At 35.3% G+C, this 23,018-nt stretch overlaps 1 protein-coding gene across 5 annotated transcripts in view; it reads left to right on the plus strand.

Moving 5' to 3' along the window:
* Positions 1 to 23,018, plus strand: part of LOC123533757 (epithelial membrane protein 3-like) — a 75,982-nt gene that overhangs the window by 19,712 nt on the left and 33,252 nt on the right. The window contains exon 1 of one of the 5 annotated variants that reach the window (XM_045315589.2): positions 12,667 to 12,814. The exons of 3 other annotated variants lie outside the window; for them this stretch is intronic. Coding sequence is in view for 1 of the 2 variants with exons in the window: in XM_045315588.2 (XP_045171523.2) it covers positions 12,911 to 12,948 (38 nt within the window). In the remaining variant the exon portion in view is untranslated. Of the gene's footprint in view, positions 1 to 12,666; positions 12,815 to 12,895; positions 12,949 to 23,018 lie in introns of those variants that run through there. One more of the 5 variants, XM_045315588.2, reaches the window with a different exon arrangement.

Consider the following 23,018-nt stretch of genomic DNA (forward strand, 5'->3'; position numbering starts at 1 on the left):
TTTCATAATATTACTTTAAAATTATTACTGTTCTACGTGTTTCTATTTTTCATAATATTACTTTAAAATTATTACTGTTTTATTAAGTGTACTACTGACTGAATCAAGAGAATTAACAATAATAATGATAACAATATACTGTTATTAGCCTACAGAATAAGACATTAACCCATTTTGTTACTCTCGGCCAGATCTTATTGACAGTATGGCATGAATTCCCAGGAGTATCATTTATTTTATAGAGAACTGTTCACCTTAAGAAACCTTCGAGAATCTGAGAAAAGTTTAGGGGCAAATAAGTTCAGCCCATGTCCTTGAGCCCATCCCATCCAATCCCACGAGCCCATCCCATGAGCCCATCCCAGGTTTTCCAGGATCCCATTGTTTACTTGCTGCAGGTCAAACAGAATGAGAAACCAGTCCTCAGGAGAATAATTAATTAGCCATCATTCATCTTATTTGAAATACAGATTTGCACCGAAGAAAATGGTGCAACTAAATGATAACTACCCAATTTTTCTGTGATCAAATTATTTAAAGTCAACTATAACGCTTAGATTTAAAACTAATGGCTGATTTCATTAATAAGTTTACCTGCTGCTATATAACTGAATATTTGCATGCAGTGTATGCATCTCTTTGGGAATTGGTCAAATCAAAGGAAAAGCTTGTTAACACTCTAGAGGCCAAATTTATGACCCTATTTTCGTGAAACTTGGTCTGAATGTTGATCTTGATGATCTCTAGGTCAAGTTCGAAACACGGTCATGTGGGGTCAAAACTAGGTCAGTAAGCCAGATCAAAGGAAAATCTTGTTAACACTCTAGAGTCCAGTTTAAGTTTGAAATTCATGAGAATTGGTCAGAATGTTTGTCTTGATGACACTCTAGAGGTCACATTTGTGATTTAATCTTTATGAAAATTGGTCATAATGTTTGTCTTGATGATCTCTAGGTCTGTTGCGCGACCTGTGATTTACAATACTTCTATTTTGCTTAAATCATTGTTAAACGCATGTACACAGGTATTGTTTAATTGCATTCGTTTTCTCACATATCTGAAAAATACTTTGGAAATTTGCGAACTGTTTTGGAAATAATGTACACATTTTTATGGATCGACGCATGATACGAATTGTTCGCCTCATTTCAGCATTTATAAGCACATCTGAAACCTCCATTGTAGGCCCCTTGTCGGCATTATTTCAAAGCGATTGTCATAAGCTGTGAAATAACTGTGTCAAGCACAGCGGCAATAATTGTTTTGTTTTTGTTTTTTGCTTTGTATGTTTAAAACGATTTTTTTTTTCGTCGGAGAGTATTACACAACCTGCCTGTTGTAGTAACTGTTTTGTTGGTCCAGAAACTACCAGAGCTATTTCATACTGTAGTTTTTCTAAGGTTTCATTTTAGGAGGAGTTGGCGGGTTTACCCACTACCAACGTTATAAGTGTACTTCTGACAATCATAGAATCTTTATTTCATTTTAAGGAACTTCGTGCGCTACACAAAACACTTCCAATCATGAATATTGTGGATGAATTCTCAATGGCCACGCAGTCTAATCTGTCTCAATATAAAATCTATCAACGATATAAGGTAGTCCAACCCATGATTACATTACTGACTTTCCTGTGAGGTCACGCAGAGATCATCATAGATTTGAGGCACATATCATACATTGGTATTTGCTTTGTTACAGATAGATCAAAAGTTTATTAAGGCACAATGTCTATGTGAGATATTTATAAAGTGAAGGTGGTGGAAGTAATTATTTCACAGTGAAGGTTTGTTTTTGATTTGAATGCAAACTCTTTGTTCTTTATGTTTTATAAAGTAACGTTTTATACATGTGCCATGAAATTTTGACAGACAAACTAGTGGTCATATGTGTGAACTTTACTTTTGATGATTGCCTTATGCATTCAATTACGATGTTCAACTATTCTACGAAGTATCATAGCAGTATCTTGAATGGTAATCGAGAAGTAGATTTCAATCAAACTGAACTGAAAAACCAAAGTTTGCACAACTATAAACGTCATACAAGTTAAAGCATAGCAAAAGTTCCTTCTAGGGCACATCTAAATAAATATATAATGATCATCTTGTAAAATTTTGGTTGCAATGTCTGTTTTATACTGCCAAAAATGTCAAGTAGGTATTTACGCTAGTTATTATTTAACTTAAATTGTTAAATCCAACATCAAATTAAATTAGTTACCACTTTCAGTTAAGTAAACCGAAGGGCTATAAAAATAAATGTGTATTTTATACTTCTTTGAGTAAATACGGCAATAAGACATTGTCCCGGTCAATCCGTTATGATTCGTTGGGTGAATTTGTTGCACATAACAAGAGGTTTGTTTTCACATGTTAACCATGCATTTTGAAAATAACGATAATATTTAGTTGTTTACATGTAAATTTGCTGATATATGTCTATCTGTTTGTACATATGTTATGTTCTTCAATAATGGAGGAAATAAAAGAATCAGTTAACCATCCTCGGGTTTAGTAATATGTAATCCATGGACGCGTTCAGTCAGAGAGTCGCCTCAATTAGGAAAAAATAGTTTTAACGTCAGAGGTTATTTCTAAGGTCACGGAGTTTGACTGGCCAGCTTGTAATGACAACAGCTTTCGATATCAGTAGCTCAGTCAAGTGTGACTGACCAAACTATAATATTCCTTCTCAAGAGAAGGAACAATAAAAGTAATGGGTTTTGCCCATGGGGTTGATTGTATGGTGAATACTGATTGATTTGGATTTAACATTGTACTCAGCATCTAAGGTCATATGGCTATTTCCAGGAAGACCCCAGGTGCCACTAATAAATAATCAAAGCACTGAAGTACTTAAGGGGCGATTTTCTTGTCGGTCTGAAGGAAATTTTAGGTTCGAACCTCGCTACCAACCATACTGTTAATGATTATGGTCCTGTTCCTTCCCTGATACGATGGTTAGGAAAATTGATGGACCTGTAATACCCGTAATAGTGTACCTCCTTTTTTTGAAGAGTATACAATTCATACCATAAACCTACTTTAACTAATTTTTCAGGAGGACGTAGCTTCAAGACCCACTAGGACCAAACGGTTTTTTTTTTATTATAATTCTTTTATCTAGTAAGATGAACTGCTTTATCAAGATTTATTATTCATTTGTTATACAAAAGTGGAAATTTTTCATTTGATTAGCCATTTCTTGCTGTTTAAAATGGATTTAATGGTGAAGGTTTAGACATCTTTGAAAATACTGAGTTACATGTGGTAAAAGTTCTTTATTTTGCATTTATTCTTTAGTTTACATATTGTGGAAGAAATGTAGGTAGGTTTTACTTCTGCCCTATGGTTATTTTTGAATGCAGAGAGCAAGGTCATAATGGTTCAGTGTTGGAGCTCAATTTCTGTCCAATTAATTCCTTTTACTTGAGGCTCCCCAGAAAAACGTTATCGACAGTTTTATTTTGTGTTTTATAATTGTGACGCAATACTTTGAGGTTTCTTTTATCAAAATGTTTGGTATAATTAATTCTCTGCGATCGTTTTGCGCAGTGATTATCACTTTGAAATTGTCTCTGTTTGAGCTTGAGGAAATAACATAAATCATAAAAATAAAAAAAACAAAACAAAAAACACACACACGCACGCACGCACACGCACAAAACGACACGGTAAAAGTTGTTTAAAAAATGCAACACAGTGCAAAAACAATGTTAACTTCAACATGTTGTTCAAAACTGCTAACAATTTCTCGTTATCGCATCTCCTCAGAAACTACTGGGGTGATTTTGACCAAACTTTGTCAGAATGATGTATTGGTACCCTAGTTGTGTCCCCCTGAAAATCAGACTGGTTCAACAATTTATGAGTGAGTGATGGCCCTTTGTTTATTTCTATAATTTACATAGATTTATATAGGGAAAAACTTTGAAAACCTTCTTGTCCAAAACCACAGAGCCTAGGGCTTTGATATTTGATATGAAGCATCATCTAGTGGTCCTCTACCAATATGATTCAAATTATTTCCCTGGGGTCAAATATGGCCCCGCCCCGGGGGTCACATGGTTTATATAGACTTATATAGGGAAAACTTCGAAAAACCTCTTGTTCAAAACCAAAGGGCCTAGGGCTTTGATATTTTGTGTGTAACATCATCTAGTGGTCTTCTACTAAGATTGTTCAATTTATCCCTCTAGGGTCAAATATTGCCCCGCCCTGGGGGTCAAATGGTTTACATAGACTTATATAGGGAAAAGCTTTGAAAATCTTCTTGTCCAAACCACAAAGCCTAGGGCTTTGATATTTGTAATGTAGCATCATCTAGTGGTTCTCTACCAAGTTTGTTCAAATTATCCCCCTAGGGTCAAATATGGCCCCACCCCGGGGTCACATGGTTCATATTGACTTATATAGAGTAAAGCTTTTAAAATCTTCTTGTCAATAACTACAACATTCAAATTTGGACCATATGTGTATTTTTGAGTGGCAAGATGAACCTTGACATGAGTTGACCTTGATTTTGACCTAGTGACCTACTTTCACATTTTTGAAGGTACAGTCTTCAGATTTGGACCACATTGTGTTTCGAAATGAAATTTGACCTTGATTTTGACCTAGTGACCTACTTTCACATTTTCTCAAGCTACAGCCTTCAAATTTTGACCACATGCATAGTTTTGTGTATTGAAAAAACTTTGACCTTGACATTGACCTTGACATCGACCAAGTGACCTTCTTTCCCATTTTCAAATTTCGACCACATGCATAGTTTTGTGTTCCGAAATGAAATTTGACCTTGATTTTGACCCAGTGACCTACTGTCACATTTTTCAAGCTACAGCCTTCAAATCTGGACCACATGCATGGTTTTATGTACCGAAACAAACTTTGACCTTGACATTGGCCTTGTGACATACTTCTACATTTTTGAAGGCACAGGCTTCAAATTTGGACCACATGAAAAGTTTTGTATTCCGAAATAAAATTTGACCTTGATTTTGGCCTAGTGACCTACTTTTACATTTCTCAAGCTACAGTCTTCAAATTTGGACCACATGCATAGTTTTGTGTACCGAAATGAACTTTGACCTTAAGATTGACCTAGTGACCTACTTTTACATTTCTGTACTACAGGCTTCAAATTTAGACCATATGCAAAGGATTGTGTACCGAAACAAACTTTGACCTTGACATTGACCTAGGGACCTTCTTTCACATTTTTGAAGGTACAGGTTTCAAATTTGGACAACATGCATAGATTTGTATTCTGAAGCAAAATTTGACCTTGATTTTGACCTAGTGACCTACTTACACATTTCTCAAGCTACAGCCTTCAAATCTGGACCACTTGCATAGTTTCGTGTACCGAATTACACTTTGACCTTAAGATTGACCTAGTGACCTACTTTCAAATTTCTCAAGCTACAGCCTTTAAACTTGATGCACATGTATAGTTTTGTGTACAAAGAACTTTGTCCTTGAAATTGATCTAGTGACCTACTTTCACATTTCTCAAGCTACAGCTTTCGAATTTGAACCACATGCACAGTGTTGTGTACAGAAATGAAATTTGACCTTGAGCTAGTCAATAAGTCTTGAAATTTGGAACACTCAAAAAGGGCACATTGGTGGGCGCCAAGATCACTCTGTGATCTCTTGTTTAAAATATTAGCTTCAGCATTCGTCAGAATGTTTTTAAAACGAACTTGTTTGAACTGCCAAAAAAAAAAAACAACAACAACAAAAAACTGCCGTTAAATCAAAAAATATTATAGTTTCCATTGCAAGTGTAAACATTATTTCTATAGCTATTTGTATGACGATGTACATCTATTTAAGTTAAAAGTCCATATCGAACATTAAAGAAACCAGATACACCGCAATGCGTTGCAATTGTACCCACTGCACACTGCGTTAATCATTTTTGGTCGATTATTTTATGTCTGCAATGAAATTTCACCGATATTTTTGACAGGGTGAGCTTTTGTGATCGCCCTTCGTCCGTCGTCCGTCCGTCCGTCCGTCTTCCGTCCACAATTTTTGTGAACACGATAAAGACCACATTTTGCAAGCAATTTTGATCAAACTTGTACAAAACTTGTATTGGCATGATATCTCGGTTCCTTTCGAAAAACTGGCAAGAACCCATCATGGGTTCTAGAGAACTGTTATTGACCCTTAAAGGGCCAGAATTTGCTATTGTGCGTGCGTCAATAATTTCTTGTCTGCACGATAGTGGTTTCATTTATGATTTCATTTTAACCAAACTTGCACACAACTTGTATCGCCATAAGATCTTGGTTTCTTTCTTGAACTGGACAAATCTCTTTATGGGTTCCAGAGTTATGGCCTCTGAAAGGGCCAAAATTAGCTATTTTCAGTATTTTGACCTTGTCTGCACAACAGCAGCTTTATTTATGATTTGAGTTTTACCAAACTTGCACAAAACTTGTATCACCATAAGATCTTGGTTCCTTTCTTGAACTGGCCAGATTCCTTTATGGGTTCCAGAGTAATGGCTCCTGAATTAGCTATTTTGACCTTGTCTGCACAATAGCAGCTTCATTTATGATTTGATTTTAACCAAACTTGCACACAACTTGTATCACCATAAGATCTTGGTTCTTTTCTTGAACTGGCAAGATTCCATTATGGGGCCTAGAGTGATGGGCCCTGAAATGGCCAGAATTAGCTATTTTGACCTTGTCTGCATAATAGCAGCTTCATTAAAGATTTAAATTTAATTAAACTTGCACAAAACTTGGGTCACTATAAGATCTCGGTTTCTTTCTTGAACCGGCCAGATTCCGAAATGGGTTCCAGAGTTATGGCCCCTGAAAGGGCCAGAATTAGCTATTTTGACCTTGTCTGCACAAAGGCAGCTTCATTTATGATTTTATTAAATCAAACTTGCACACAACTTGTATCACCACAAGATCTTGGTTCCTTTCTTGAACTGGCCAGATATCATTATGGGTTTTAGAGTTATGGCCCCTGATAGGGCCAGAATTAGCTATTTTGACCTTGTCTGCACAATTGCAGCTTTATTTATGATTTGAATTTAATTAAACTTGCACAAAACTTGTGTCACTATAAGATCTTGGTTCCTTTCTTGAACCGGCCAAATCCCGTAATGGGTTTCAGAGATATGGCCCCTGAAAGGGCCAAAATTAGCTATTTTGACCTTGTCTGCACAATAGTAGCGTCATTTATTATTTGATTATAACCAAACTTGCACACAACTTGTATCACCATCAGATCTTGATTCCTTTTTATACGCCCAAAAGGAACTTATTATGATATCGCCTCAGTGTCCGTCTGTCTGTCTGTCTGTCCGTTGGTTAGCAATTTCCCTTCCGCTCTGTAACTCTTGAACCCCTTGAAAGATTTCAAAGAAACCTGACACAAATGTTCACCTCATCGAAACGACGTGCAGAGCGCATGTTTCGGATGGCTCACTTCAAGGTCATACTTAGGGGTCAAAGGTCATAAGACTTTGTTTTAAGTGTATATTGCTCTGCATATGCGTTGCATTACAGTGCTCTTGTTTTTATTTGGCAGATCCTTCTTTTGTTCACTTACAATATTTTTTTTTAATTATTTCCCTTTTATGTTACTATAAATAGCTTATTTAGTAACTTTTTTATTATTGGCCGTAGGGAAAAAACGAGATCACTTTTCTGTGGTACAACATGGATGACATAATTGTACCTTGAAAGAATTTTGTTTTCTTTTTGGTTAAATTTCTTCCCCTTGTTGTTCCTGTCCTTTAGATTTATGGCTATATAGAAAACTGATTTCAAAACAATTTTACACAAGACTAGTGTTCCTTGGGTGACCCTCTACTATATTCAAAAACATGGCCCCAAGATCAAGTAATCTGTATAAATCTCCTTAGTAAAACTGCCTTTTCGCAGAAAACCCCTTTTTTCTCTAGACTCATCTCAACAGAACATTAAGCGATTCTGCGATTATATAACACCTTTAACAGCGATTAGTACCACCCTAAACGGACCGGCAATAAGATTAGTTGAGCTATTTTCAAATTACCGTGCCAGATCTAGACTTGAAAGAAAGTAAAGCATTTAGCAGCATGTCCTGCAGAAGTATGCTAAAGCGTTTATATATGCTGAATAGTTTTTTTTTAAACCTTCAAAATGTATGTTAGTTATTTTCAGAATTATTTGACAACCTGTCAAGAGCTTCATTTCTTGTTTTTATTATAACATCACTAGAACTGATTCATTTTTGAAATTGCTAAACTGACTTTAGGAAATTCATTTTAATAGAAAAGTATTTTTCAAAACATATTAAAATTTTATGCATAGAATCAAAGTCATCGTAAACCACTTCTGACTTTTCCAGTTAGTTACAAAATTGGTTGAAACTACATACTACTTATAGATGCACACTATATCTTTTTAAGTATCAATTTATTTTCTAATTTGAAACCCGAATAAATACTTCAACATCAGCAGTTATACGGTCAGTTAAAACACACTTTTTATAACGTTAGATGAAAATGCACGGGATATCAATAAGAACTTTTACAAGAACCAATAACCAATACAGTCAGAGAATGTCAAATTTCATTTCAATTTCATGATTGTCTAATAAATGATACAGTTATAAATAACTAAACCTCTTTACTTCTTTTCAATATCTCGCGTAGTCTGCGTAATACTTTTGATCAAGATTTGAAGTTGACAGATGAAATGGCCGATATTTGAATATTGTTTTAATTAAGTACTAATTGAAGAATAAACACAATGTAATGACTTATGTGAGAATTGGTGATTTTATTCAGATTGAAGGACGTAAACAATCATTCAACAGTTCTTACAGAATTAATGACATATTTAATGTAATGACGTAAGTTCGTATAAACTGAAGGACAACTAACAAAATCTTAGGAGAGTTCTTACATCAAATTTGAGCCGCGCCATGAGAAAACCAATATAGTGCGTTTGCGACCAGCATGGATCCTGACCAGTCTGCGCGTATGCGAATTTGTAGAAAAATTGTATGATATTATTTTATGCAGCCATTGGCGATTTCATACAACTTCATTTGAGGGTAAATGAGTAACTTATCCCGCTACTGGGGTGGAGTGGGGGGTGGGGGGAAGTGAGGGGACAACTTTTTGAGATATTTTAGAATCCAATCTTACTGATCTTGGGTAATTACATTTCTGGTAAAGATGTTGTTCGTTTACCAAGTTCGTTTACCAAATATTTCTGTGGTTTGGAGTTACACTGCTTTAAATCTATATGTACTTTATTAATCTCAAGGACGAATGTAAAAAGTATAAACAGTTTGCACGAAGCTCTACGTGCTGATAGGAGGATCCGCATAACCGGTGAAGTGGATTATATGGAGTTTTCTAACACCATCCAACACAAATAGGGTCGAATACAATTGCCTCTGTAATAAGATGAGCACAGTAATGTATGATACGAAACTGCAAGAAGTCTGCCTATTAACGTGTTGTGTAGCATTATTAGGGCGAGTCCTTCAAAATAACAGGACGTTTTAAACTCAGGTGTGGAAACTCAGATACAGGTACGAGTACCGAAGTACTACTGGGGATTGCATGAGCACTTGGAAATAATCCCCCGAAACATTGCTAGATAGCTTGGACATTTACACTTGCAAAGTTTGTTGAGATCAAGTAATCTGTATAAATCTCCTTAGTAAAACTGCCTTTTCTCAGAAAACCTTTTTTTCTCTAGACTCATCTAGACTTGAAAGAAAGTAAAGCATTTAGCAGCATGTCCTGCAGAAGTATGCTAAAGCGTTTATATATGCTGAATAGTTTTTTTTAAACCTTCAAAATGTATGTTAGTTATTTTCAGAATTATTTGACAACCTGTCAAGAGCTTCATTTCTTGTTTTTATTATAACATCACTAGAACTGATTCATGTTTGAAATTGCTAAACTGACTTTAGGAAATTCATTTTAATAGAAAAGTATTTTTCAAAACATATTAAAATTTTATGCATAGAATCAAAGTCATCGTAAACCACTTCTGACTTTTCCAGTTAGTTACAAAATTGGTTGAAACTACATACTACTTATAGATGCACACTATATCTTTTTAAATATCAATTGATTTTCTAATTTGAAACCCGAATAAATACTTCAACATCGCCAGTTATACGGTCAGTTAAAACACACTTTTTATAACGTTAGATGAAAATGCACGGGGTATCAATAAGAACTTTTACAAGAACCAATAACCAATACAGTCAGAGAATGTCAAATTTCATTTCAATTTCATGATTGTCTAATAAATGATACAGTTGTAAATAATTAAACCTCTTTACTTCTTTTCAATATCTCGCGTAGTCTGCGTAATACTTTTGATCAAGATTTGAGCCGCGCCATGGGAAAACCAACATAGTGGCTTTTCGACCAGCATAGATCCAGACCAGCCTGCACATCCGCGCAGTCTGGTCAGGATCCATGCTGTTCGCTAACGGTTTCTCTAATTGTAGTTGGCTTTAAAAGCGAACAGCATGGATCCTGAGCAGACTGCGCGGATGCGCAGGCTGTTTGGATCCATGCTGGTCGCAAACCCACTATGTTGGTTTTCTCATGGCACGGCTCATTTGAAGTTGACAGATGAAATGGCCGATATTTGAATGTTGTTTTAATTAAGTACTAATTGAAGAATAAACACAATGTAATGACTTATGTGAGCATTGGTGATTTCATTCAGATTGAAGGACGTAAACAATCATTCAACAGTTCATACAGAATTAATGACATATTTAATGTAATGACGTAAGTTCGTATAAACTGAAGAAAAACTAACAAAAACGTAGGAGAGTTCTTACATCAAATTTGAGCCGCGCCATGAGAAAACCAATATAGTGCGTTTGCGACCAGCATGGATCCTGACCAGACTGCGCGGATGCGAATTTGTAGAAATTGTATGATATTACTTTATGCAGCCATTGGCGATTTCATACACCATCATTTGAGGGTAAATGAGTAACTTATCCCGCTGTTGACGAATTAAAAAAAACTACCAGGACAATTTATATTGACGATTAAAACAGTAATAAATGGACAAATTTAAACACGTGTTAGGCAAATACTATTGACAAACGGGCAAAAAGATCAGGTTTGTCATCTGTATTTGAAAATATGCAATCGTTTGCAAATATAAACCTGCAAAGGGGACTATATCGATTCATCGCAATCCTCGTTGTAGCAGATGTTGCAGTGAACATGGAAAACAAAACAATTAATGTTACCTACAATCAATGTAACAGGTGCTACTAGCCTGTAACTCAAGCAAATCAATCCAGCCATTGGAAATTCCTGAGACACTCTTGAGTGTCTCCCACCTAACTAGAGACCAGTACTGGTTCTTCCCAGGAAAGACGGCTTCGCGTGTATCTTTCCTTCATACCGGGCACATAAAAGCACCAGACTGTCTATTCACAAAGTAAGCTGGACATGTCTGTATCCAAGAGATTCCCACCTCTCTCTTTGTTATGGGTGCTTTCTCTGTCCCTCTGGTCAGATTGCTCTGCCTCTGGACTGGTACAGGATGAATTGGTGCCATTGTCCTGCTGTAAACTTTTAAGTTGCTAGGTTCTGTAATATTTGTAGACAATTAAAGTGTCCTGCTGTAAACTTTTAAGTTGCTAGGTTCTGTAATATTTGTAGATAATTAAAGTGTCCTGCTGTAAACTTTTAAGTTGCTAGGTTCTGTAATATTTGTAGACAATTAAAGTGTCCTGCTGTAAACTTTTAAGTTGCTAGGTTCTGTAATATTTGTAGATAATTAAGCTGATTATTTGGTATGCAATGGAAGAGTGCGAAGTGTAGATAATTTCTAACAAGGTCTTTGTTCCATTGTTTGCCACTTTCTTCGATCACTATCATAAATGTGATAAGATCTAAAGAAGACTGTATAAGAATAATTTGCATAATTCGAATATACTGGTTGTCAAGATATTAATCTGTGATTTCATTGGTTGAAGATCTTAAATTGAAAAGATAAGAAATAATGCAGCATCCAGGTAAAAAGACAGTTAGTTAGTGGACATCCACAGAACAAGCATGTTATACTTTAATGTTTAATTTCTTGTAAATTCGGTTAACCGACGTTAAAAGTGACACTAAATTTCTTATCTAATTATATTAACTGAATAACCAGTGTTCAAAAAGCTGACTACTTATTTTGTTATAAATTTATACCTTTTGTTAATTTGAACTATTGTGGATAAAATAAAAATAGTAAAATTGCACAGAAACGTTCGTTCTACATACACCCAACATCCCAGAACTGACGGCATCACACCATGATCGGCTGCCGTTGTACGTAAAGTGCCTTTGAACGTGTTTCTCGTGAATAGGGTGCTATAGTATGGCATAATAATTTATTTGATATGGATGAACAGGTCAGCTGCGCGATAATATCTATAATTCATTCAGAAGTAGTAAATAAGATGCAGGTTTTGTCATTTTGTTATAAACTACGAAATTGACAACTTGTCCTAAATGATGTGTATCGAATTTCGTTTGATATACTGCTTACATTAACCTTTTAAACGGGGATATCCTTGTACATAGTTAAACAATATGGCTTAATGATATATTTGTTTTCTAATTATTTCATTTTCTCATTTAATAAACGTGTACAAGGCCATTTAGGACACAGTTGAGTAACCTGCAGTCACGCGCTCGCTTGATAAATTTACGCCCTTCGGTAGTTTTTACTAAACACCGCGACAGTCTGTGCAGGAAATACCTTTGGTTTAAATAGTTTTTTTTACATTAAAAATTGGAAAAGGTGAGTGCAGTTTTCTTATTAACATTCAGGAATTGGCAATATGGAAATGGCTTAACATCTGCGCATGCACGAATTAATGCATTCTTTTTTCCTTTAATGGAATACTTTAGAGGAAAAATTCACATAAATGCCAGGTAGATAGGGAACATTGGGTTTATTATTTTATAGCTTATAAAGCTTGTTGTTGTATCGTTGATAACAATTTCCCTTTTAGAAATGTAACAATTTATGGTTTCTTTTATTAGTATTAGCATTCACTGGCCTACGGCTGTCATAAAAAAGATCACAAGATGATTTCAAGTTTGACCAACACGTGCACTGTAAAATGAATTGGAGACCAGGCATAGTCGTTAAAATCATCTGTTTGACGTGTAGTGACTTTTAGTTGCAGTTATCTTTTAATGCCTAATGTATATTTTTTTTTTCGGGGGATTAAATATGGATATTATATATAGCATAATTGAGCCGCGCCATGAGAAAACCAACATAGTGGCTTTGCGACCAGCATGGATCCAGACCAGCCTGCGCATCCGCGCAGTCTGGTCAGGATCCATGCTGTTCGCTATCAAAGCCTATTGCAATTAGAGAAACCGTTAGCGAACAGCATGGATCCTGACCAGACTGCGCGGATGCGCAGGCTGGTCTGGATCCTTGCTGGTCGCAAACCCACTATGTTGGTTTTCTCATGGCACGGCTCAATTATAATGATTGTTTTGCAAGTTGAAGGATATAAGGCCTGATCCAGCCTCGTAAGAAATTTGGCCGACCTGTAGAGGCCAGGCTATATAATTAGAATATGCCATCCTTAATTGATCTCTTAATTCTTCAAGTGAACTTTTTATACATGATCATTTCTTGGATAAAGTAGTGCTCAGCCAAGGAACCAAGCTAACAAGGGCCTGGTCAAGGGACCTTGCTCTGGTTCTCTAGTATGCAAATTTGGGTTGTGAAGGGGTTATTGTTAAACCAGGATGTGTGAAATAGTTGTGCTACATTATGTATTACATTTTATATGTGCATGTAGTTAGAATAACATGTAAAGATTTCAGGCCTGGATGTTTTCTCGTTCAATCGCTTGATCTAATTATTATACATTCTAACATGGCTCGATTTGATTTCCAGTTAATGATGCCCAGCATAATAATTATTAAAATATTTCAATGAGCATGTCAGAATGAAAACAACAATGCCTTCTTGTGATTTATCGTCTATTTACCACGGTTCAACGTTCAGATGCTTCAGTTTTTAATGCCCTCGTGGTTCAATTCCTACGCATCTGAACTCTGAACCATGGTAATATAGACGATAAACCACTCGAAGGTCTTGATTATTTGTTAAGTACATATTCCATTCCCATACATACGACGTACCTGCGTAAGAATATTACTGTGGCGAAGTATTTTTATTGATGACGTGCAAAAACATTTTAACATATTTTTCTAGTAGGCTGCTGTTGTATTGTATATATCACGCATGACTTGACACACATTAGCACATATATATCATGTCGAAAATGCAATATCTGACGCATGACCAAATGATACATAGCTTTAAGATGTGCATCCTTCGCTAAAATTGTATGTCTTTAGATACTTACTTTAACATGTTTAAATGTAGAAAATGTTCAAACAACTGATTAAAATTTGCTAAATCAAAGAGCTATAAAAATAAATGTAGTTTATACTTCTTTGGCTAAATATAGAAACTGTATTCGATTTCGGCATTCCTCGGATTTTACGGAAGAATGCCGAGTTGCTCAACGAGAATACGTAATAACACGGAAAATGCCGAATGTAATTACGAGGTCTACTACTAGTCTGGCTACCGACTAGATAATCTTTTTGATTTTTAAAAAAAATAATTTCTCTTATATATTCTGACCAGTCTTTCTTATCTATTCTGGTAAAATCTGGTCAGGGCTTGTGACCGGTGACCGATATTTCATGATGGCACACTGCAATAAATTATCTTCAGTTACAGTCATGTAATAACTGTAATACTTAAATTTATCAAATAGTCTTCTGATCGTTGTAATTAATATATTAAAAGTATGTAAAGTACATAATTATATGCTGTCTTGAATATAAGTAAAGTCATATCTAAAAGTGTATTGCAGCAAGTATATAACATCATATATATGGGCCATATTTTCCGTGAGAAAACCTGTATTAGTGACAGCAAATCAAAATTGAAATTACAAGATCTTTTAATTAAGAGACAGAGATTAAAATTGCTTATCATTGTAAACGAATATTGATAAAAAAGAAATTAAAACAAAGAAAAACAACCAACACAGTTTCAGCTTATAAATAAAAACAATAAATTAATTAGAGCGCAACTAGACATTCCATTTATGACATAATTTATTGTCCTGAGGTCAATATTTGGCCGAATAACTACATTCCTTTTCTATATAATATTATACAGTTTGTGTTAATAGGCTTTCTGATGATGTCAGGCGAGGTATAAGTTTATATTAAAGCAAATTTACTGCGTAAATTTTTTATTAAATCCTGTTTTTTTCGAACTTCAAAATATGCTTTAAAAAGTTAAGGTCGTGTGCTTAATTTTATGCAACTCAGATTTGAAAAAAAAATGGCCTTCATGCAAGTTTTCATATTAAAGAGAGTCTTAGTGAAAATCACAATTTTGATTACATGTTCGCGAATGTAATTTTTTCAGTGTGCTTTTCATGAAGCTCTCGCAGTCGTAAATAAATATATAATCTAGAATATCGTAAAATAAAACATGCAGGTTCAAACGCTTTGTTCCGAGATATTTGTGCCTGATACTAAGAATGTTCGTAAGAGGTGTTGAAAAGTGAAACACCCCTCACACCCACTAGCACTAATTTAAGCGGAACTCTTGGCATTGTGTAATAAAAGTAATATGAGCCGCACCATGAGAAAACCAACAAAGTGATTTGCGACATGCATGGATCTAGACCAGCCTGCGCATCCGCGCAGTCTGGTCAGGATCCATGCTGTTCGCTTTCAAAGCCTTTTGTAATTACAGAAACCATAAGCGAACAGCATGGATCCTGACTGTAATGAAACATGTCTTAATGAAACATGCCATACCCATGTCTTAATGAATCATGCCATACCCATGCCGTAAAAAAACATGCAACACCTATGTCTTAATGAAACATGCCATACCCATGTCTTAATGAAACATGCCATACCCAAGTCTTAATGATACATGCAATACCCATGTCTTAATGAAACATGCCATACACATGTCTTAATGAAACATGCCATACCCATGTCTTAATGATACATGCCATACCCATGTCTTAATGAAACATGCCATACCCAAGTCTTAATGATACATGCAATACCCATGTCTTAATGAAACATGCCATACCCATGTCTTAATGAAACATGCAATACCCAAGTCTTAATGATACATGCAATACCCATGTCTTAATGAAACATGCCATACCCATGTCTTAATGAAACATGCCATACCCATGTCTTAATGAAACATGCAATACCCAAGTCTTAATGATACATGCAATACCCATGTCTTAATGAAACATGCCGCAATACCCATGTCTTAATAAATCACGCCATACACATGTCTTAATGAAACATGCCATACACATGTCTTAATGAAACACGCCATACCCATGTCTTAATGAAACATGCCATACACATGCCTTAATGAAACACGCCATTCCCATGTCTTAATGAAACACGCCATACACATGTCTTAATGAAACACGCCATACACATGTCTTAATGAAACACGCCATACCCATGTCTTAATGAAACACGCCATACACATGTCTTAATGAAACACGCCATACACATGTCTCAATGAAACACGCCATACACATGTCTTAATGAAACACGCCATACACATGTCTCAATGAAACACGCCATACCCATGTCTTAATGAAACACGCCATACACATGTCTTAATGAAACACGCCATACCCATGTCTTAATGAAACACGCCATACCTGTGTTTTAATGAAACACGCCATAAACATGTCTTAATGAAACACGCCATAAACATGTCTTAATGAAACACGCCATACACATGTTTTAATGAAACACGCCATACACATGTCTTAATGAAAACGCCATACCCATGTCTTAATGTGCCAAACTACGTTAATGATATAAGAAAATGTATGATTTATTAAATTTTAACATGTAATATATGAGGTGCTTGAGCTTAGTTATGCATGACATATATTAACGTCGCACAGAAGTATTAGAAACGTTTTAAGATTGGTGTTAAGCAATTTCATTAATATGCTCATTAATCAAGGTACATTTTTCCGACTTGCGTAGGTTGTAGATATGGTTTGCACTACAAATAAAGACATGAGGGTGGGTGTAACTCGCTTATATCAAAGTCCATTTATAACCTGTAAACTGTTATCAAGGGACTGATTCCTAAAGACAGATTTTTTGAAAGGTTTGGTACCTTAAAAAAGTTTTCATGTTGTTTCTGTCCTTTGATTGACTTGCCGACTTGTTTGATTGACTTGCCGACTTGTTTGTATGTTGGGACATTTAATTGATGGCAACAATTATAGAACAGTATCATTGCTTGACATGATTGATTCTTTCTTTGCGGCCAGTGTAGATCATGATCAGCCTGCATATCCGTGCAGTCTGATCATGATCTGCACTGTTCGCAATTCAGTCAGTATCTTTTTGGTAAGCACCTCTTTTAACAGTTAATGGCACTGTCCAAATTGTAAGATGGACAAGTTCATTATAGTTTTAGCAGGGTAAGGATTAAATGAAGATGAAATACAATGTATATAGATCTATCACGTTGCTGAATATTCAGTAGCAATCATGAATGTATGTGTTTCGTCAGCTTTCAAACGCTATATTGACACATCAAGCGAGAAGTTAGAAAATACCAAGATTGCATTTTAAATGTTGAGAACAGTTGCAACTGACTTGTTGATTTCTATATTCATCTGCTTAAAAGAATCAGACATTGTGTAATACATACATGCGGTCATTTTCCTTGCTTAGAATGTGAAGTTTTCATTTTTGTTTTCAAAATACACGTACTTCTGTTGCTAGGTGACTGTTATTTCAGACGTGTTGTGGTTTAATGTCAAACGTTCATGAATAACTTAAAAAGGAATGAAAAAAGTTTTATGACATAGATATAGCAAAACGGTGTGCTGCCACAATTTGAAAAGCAGTTATTTGGGCTTCAACAAGGGTCCTTGAATATAATACGTGACGAGTGGTGATTTACAGAGATCTTTTCGTTGCTAGACAACAAAAAGGTCCGTGATGAAATTTAAGAAATGCTCATGCAATAGGAAACAATAAGGATTAATTAATTAAAATGCGTGAATTTATGTTAACAAATTGTTGAACTGGCTTCATTTTCTATCATGTGACCTTTAGACTAGCTCATAGACTATGATATATTATTTTTTGTAATTTTTGATATTGTGAATATAGCCAGTCTATATCCTATGTCCAATATCAATATAATATTACAGTCAGTTCTCTGAGAAAATCTCTAAAATAGACTGGCATTTGTCACTATTTCGTAAAATAAAAGAAAAACAACAAAACTGTAATTTTGTGACATTTTCTTTATTATCAGTCTAGTGGCTAGTCTATGTGACCCCCATCTCAAGTAAACAAAGTCTCTATTAACACTCGCATTTTCTTTATTTTACATTGTTAGTCGACATCGCAGCCTCCAACTTCCACTTCAATCATGCAATGGATATCCTACCACTTTAGATTTCATACAGTTTGCCGGGTTTTAGCGATGAATATAGCCAGTCTATCCCTCTGATCCATGACATTTCGTGCAAAGCATTGTTGCAAATTCATTCCGAGCAAATCATGGTTGTAAATTATCTAAACACATGTACACTGCTGACTAGCGTACAAATTAAACCAACTATCAGTCAAATCGAGTCTGCAATATTTACTATTTGTCCTCGTTGCTTCTGAGGGATCTATTTTTCAGATTTTGTTAGGGCCTAATGTTGTTATTAAGTGATTAGGTATATATCAATATCTATTTCAAGAAAAAAAAACATTAGATAATTTTAGGATTTTATTTAATGATAACATCCTTACACCATTTAAAGATGTTTCAGCAAATAATTTTTTATTTACACTACAGTATGTTCTTTGATTTTAATGCCGACCGTAACTTTGTAAATTCTTGTCCGGGCTGTAATTCTGTCATCCATGAAGGAATTTTGAAAAAGTCTAGCATTAATATATTAACCTTAATGAGACGACGTTTCATGTGTAACTCTCAGACCCCTTTCTACAAGGTCAATGTCACACTTAAAAGTCAAACAGTCTGTTTTGTGTCCGGATCGTAACTTTGCCATTCATCAAGAGGTTTTAAAAGTACTTAGCATAAATGTTTATCAAAATGAAACCCTAGCTCCAAGGTCAAGGTGTTAACAGGTTATTTTTGTGTCCGATCCATATTTCTGCTATCCATGGAGGGATTTTGAAATATCTTGGCATAAATGGTAACTATAATCAACAATGTGTCACGCGCAAGACCCAGATCCCTTGCCCAAGGTCAGTGTCATATTTAGAAGTCATATATCATAATAGATCTTTACGTGTCCGATATATAACTCTGTTATCCATGAGGGGGTTTTGAAACAACCTGGCATAAATGTTTGCCATAAGGAGGCAATGTGTTACGCGCAAGACCCAGACCCCTAGCTCCAAGATCAATATTACACTTAGAAGTCAAGCGAAAGGTTAAAAAGGTCTGTTTCATATCCGATTCGTAACTCTGTCATTAATCATGTTACAATCTAAATATTTTAAGATTTTGTACCAATTGCAAATTAGCTCAGTGGTAAAGCATACAGTCCATGTTAAACAGATCTTTTACTGTGTGGGTTCGAAACTCACCATCATACAATCATACATACAAATACAAACCATCAAAGAAAGAAACAAAATATGGGAATGAAAATGAAAACGAAAAGAAACACACACACACACACACACACACACACACACACACAAAGAGAAAACATGAAAAAAAAAATAAAAAAACTCACGTAGATTCGACCCCACAAAATGATTACGCTCAAGACCCAGACCCCTAGCTCCAAGATCAAGTTTACACATAGAAGTCAAGTGAAAGCTAAGGTCAAAAAGGTCTGTTTCATATCCGGTTCGTAACTCTGTCATTAATCAAGAAATTTCGAAATTAATTTGCAGAAATATTCCCCGATAACGAGAAAACGTGTCGTGCATAACAACCAGACCACTAGCTAACTTAGATTAAAAAGCTAAAATTTATGTTTCTTGTCCAGTCAATAACTCTGCCATCATCAAACATTATTTGTCACAATTTTCCCTATGATGAGTTAGTGTGTCATGTTCAAGACCCAGACCCTAGCTCTAAGGTCAAGGTTGCCTTCGGAGAAATTTTTTCTCTTGTCGAAAAATTAGTCATACCTTAACTATTCTGGCATATTTTGCGCATCGAACTGTAGCATTCTTGGACAAACCTCGGGGGCGTTTTGTCCACTAATAGTGCTATCTCTTGTTTGAGCTTCAATTCTAACTTTGAGAGTTATATTTATATTTGTACTTATCCCTTTAAAATGTCAAGTTCAGTAGTGGCTATTTTCAAGTTACCTTAAAGACACACCACTAACTAACTGTAACCTTTTGTATTTCCATAATGCTGTCTGACTAAAGTACATCTCCTAGTACGTTATACTTAGGATCTGAAGACGTGCTATTGATAGCCTCGTTCTGACGACCATTCCGTTAGCCAGGCAGAAGGCTTACTTAAAACATTTTGTAAGAATAAAAAATCTGTAAGCGACTGGGCCCGGATTCGAGTCCCTGACAGCCTACACATTTTTACTTACTTACAACATTTTGTAAAATAAAAAATCTATATTTAGACTGGGTTTTTGATAGTTACATTTTTTATGACGTAAAGTGTCCAGCCGGTTAGTTTCTGGTCGGTAAAGCGTTTAGCTCTGTCGGTAGAGCACTTGCTCTGTAAGCGACTGGTCCCGGATTCGAGTCCCTGACAGCCTACACATTTTTCTTATCTTTGATATTCGAACAAGTCGTCTGATTGGTTAAAATAAAAAAATAAATAGAATTGCGAAAATAAAAATAGCAATTTTGGAAATCAAAAATATACAGAAGACGATTAAGAATGGGTCATTCTCTGATCTTCGTTTAGAAGATCAAGTACTTCAGTCAGATTGTTCCATAATTGTAATTATACATTTTTGCATGGAGAAATGAGAAATAGCAAGTGTCTAATTACAGTTTGACAGTAACAGATATAAGGCTAAGACAATGTATTATTAAATATATTATTCAATTAATGTAGCAGTATGCACGGTACTTCATGTATTAAGGTGAGTTTAGATCACACTTTGTTTCTATATACAGTGTAAGATAGTTATTATTCTATTTTTTTTATAAAACTATACTGAGAAGAGAATGACTGAGTAAGTTTGCAGATGAAGTTATGAAAACCGGACTGAGCTTGTCCACCTGTCATCTTGTAGAATAGTTGTATGATACCAGTATTACCAGAATTATTTGCACAAAGTTCATGTTGGAGGAAAAAGTAGACCACTAGGTATTGGCGGGTCTTAAACTCTTCTAACTTGTTAAATACCGATGGATAAAAATAAATGCTATAGCCTATAATTAACGGTCAATGCGAATACGTTAATGTTACACACCGATAGCCACACGAAAACTACATGCAGATATAGACTTGCCACAGTTCTCTACTGCGAAAATCTAAAGTGGTAATTTTGACTGGGAATTCACGGCATGAAAACTTGAACATCATGAGTGTGAAAAGGTGAAAATGACACGTATGTGCCTGACGATCCAAATCACAAACGTTATCAAAGCGACTCTGTACTGTCATATAAATTACCTTATTACGTATTCGTTGATATTAAACCCTTATCACGCTGGACACGGTTGGTTATACCTTTGCGACTAGTGTAGATCTTGATCAGCCTGCTCATCCGTGCAGTCTGATCAAGGTCTGCACTGTTCGCCATTCAGTGAGTATATTTTAGGTAAGCACCCCTTTTCAGCAGTCATTGGTACTGTCCAGATTGAAAGATGGACACGTTCATTATAGAAATTAAGCAGGGTAAGGGTTAAACAACATTCCATACAGTCATCTTGATCATTCATCCCAACACTGTGATTTTCGTTTGCTACAAATGTAAACAAAACGCTGACATTGGCCTCATTGTAAAGTAATGTAATGCAACCCATTAATCGTAAAATGAATCGAGATTTGCTTTCGGCTAAGTTATGTACATGTATGGTGTATACAAAAATCTCAAGGCCTTTTCGAAACACAGCTTCATTTTTGACTTGAATTAAGGTTGTTGCTTACAGACAATGTATGTTTTAGATTTTTTAGGGTGTGTGTGTAGAGGGGTGGGGTGGGGTTTGGTGGGGGCGGGGTAATATTATTACTTACAGGCAATATCATATTATGTATGCTATATAGCCTTTTAATTTATTATCAGTTACAGGAAAACTATTGGTATGATTGGTGTAACATGAAACGCTACATGTATTTCACACGTAGGTTCATTATTATTACCTGGTATATTGGAATGCAACAAGTACTATGCCCCAACGGTAACTTTATATAAATTTACAAACATGACTATAAATAGATTAAAATGGAACATAGGGAATTCAGCATTTTTTCTAGCATGTTACAATCTAAATATTTCTAGATTTTGTTCCAATTACAAATTAGCTCAGTGGTAAAGCATACTGTCCATGTTCAACAGATCTTTTGCCGTGTGGGTTCGAAACTCAGCATTGAGAATTAATTTTTATTTCACTTTTGCATAAAAATTAAGTTTCCTTCATGAGCGGTGTGACAATACGACAGAGAGGTATCTAAAGCCGATATGGCAGATCAAAGTAGTTTATTATATTGATTAAATGCATGCACTCAAACCATGCAAATAATGAACATACTATTGTGTTATATAAAGACATATATACAAATTCAAACCATCAAAAAAAGACACAAAAATAATGAAACAAAAATGAAAACGAATAGAAAAAAAAACAGATCTGAAAAAAAAAACTCATGAAGAATCGAACCCACAAAACGAGTTGCTTATATCCAATTGTTGTTGCAGTTTATCCAACTGAGCTATGTTGCCACATACATAGTGACTATTTAA

Source organism: Mercenaria mercenaria, chromosome 12 (assembly GCF_021730395.1).
Source record: "Mercenaria mercenaria strain notata chromosome 12, MADL_Memer_1, whole genome shotgun sequence".
Classification (NCBI taxonomy): Eukaryota; Metazoa; Mollusca; class Bivalvia; order Venerida; family Veneridae; genus Mercenaria; species Mercenaria mercenaria.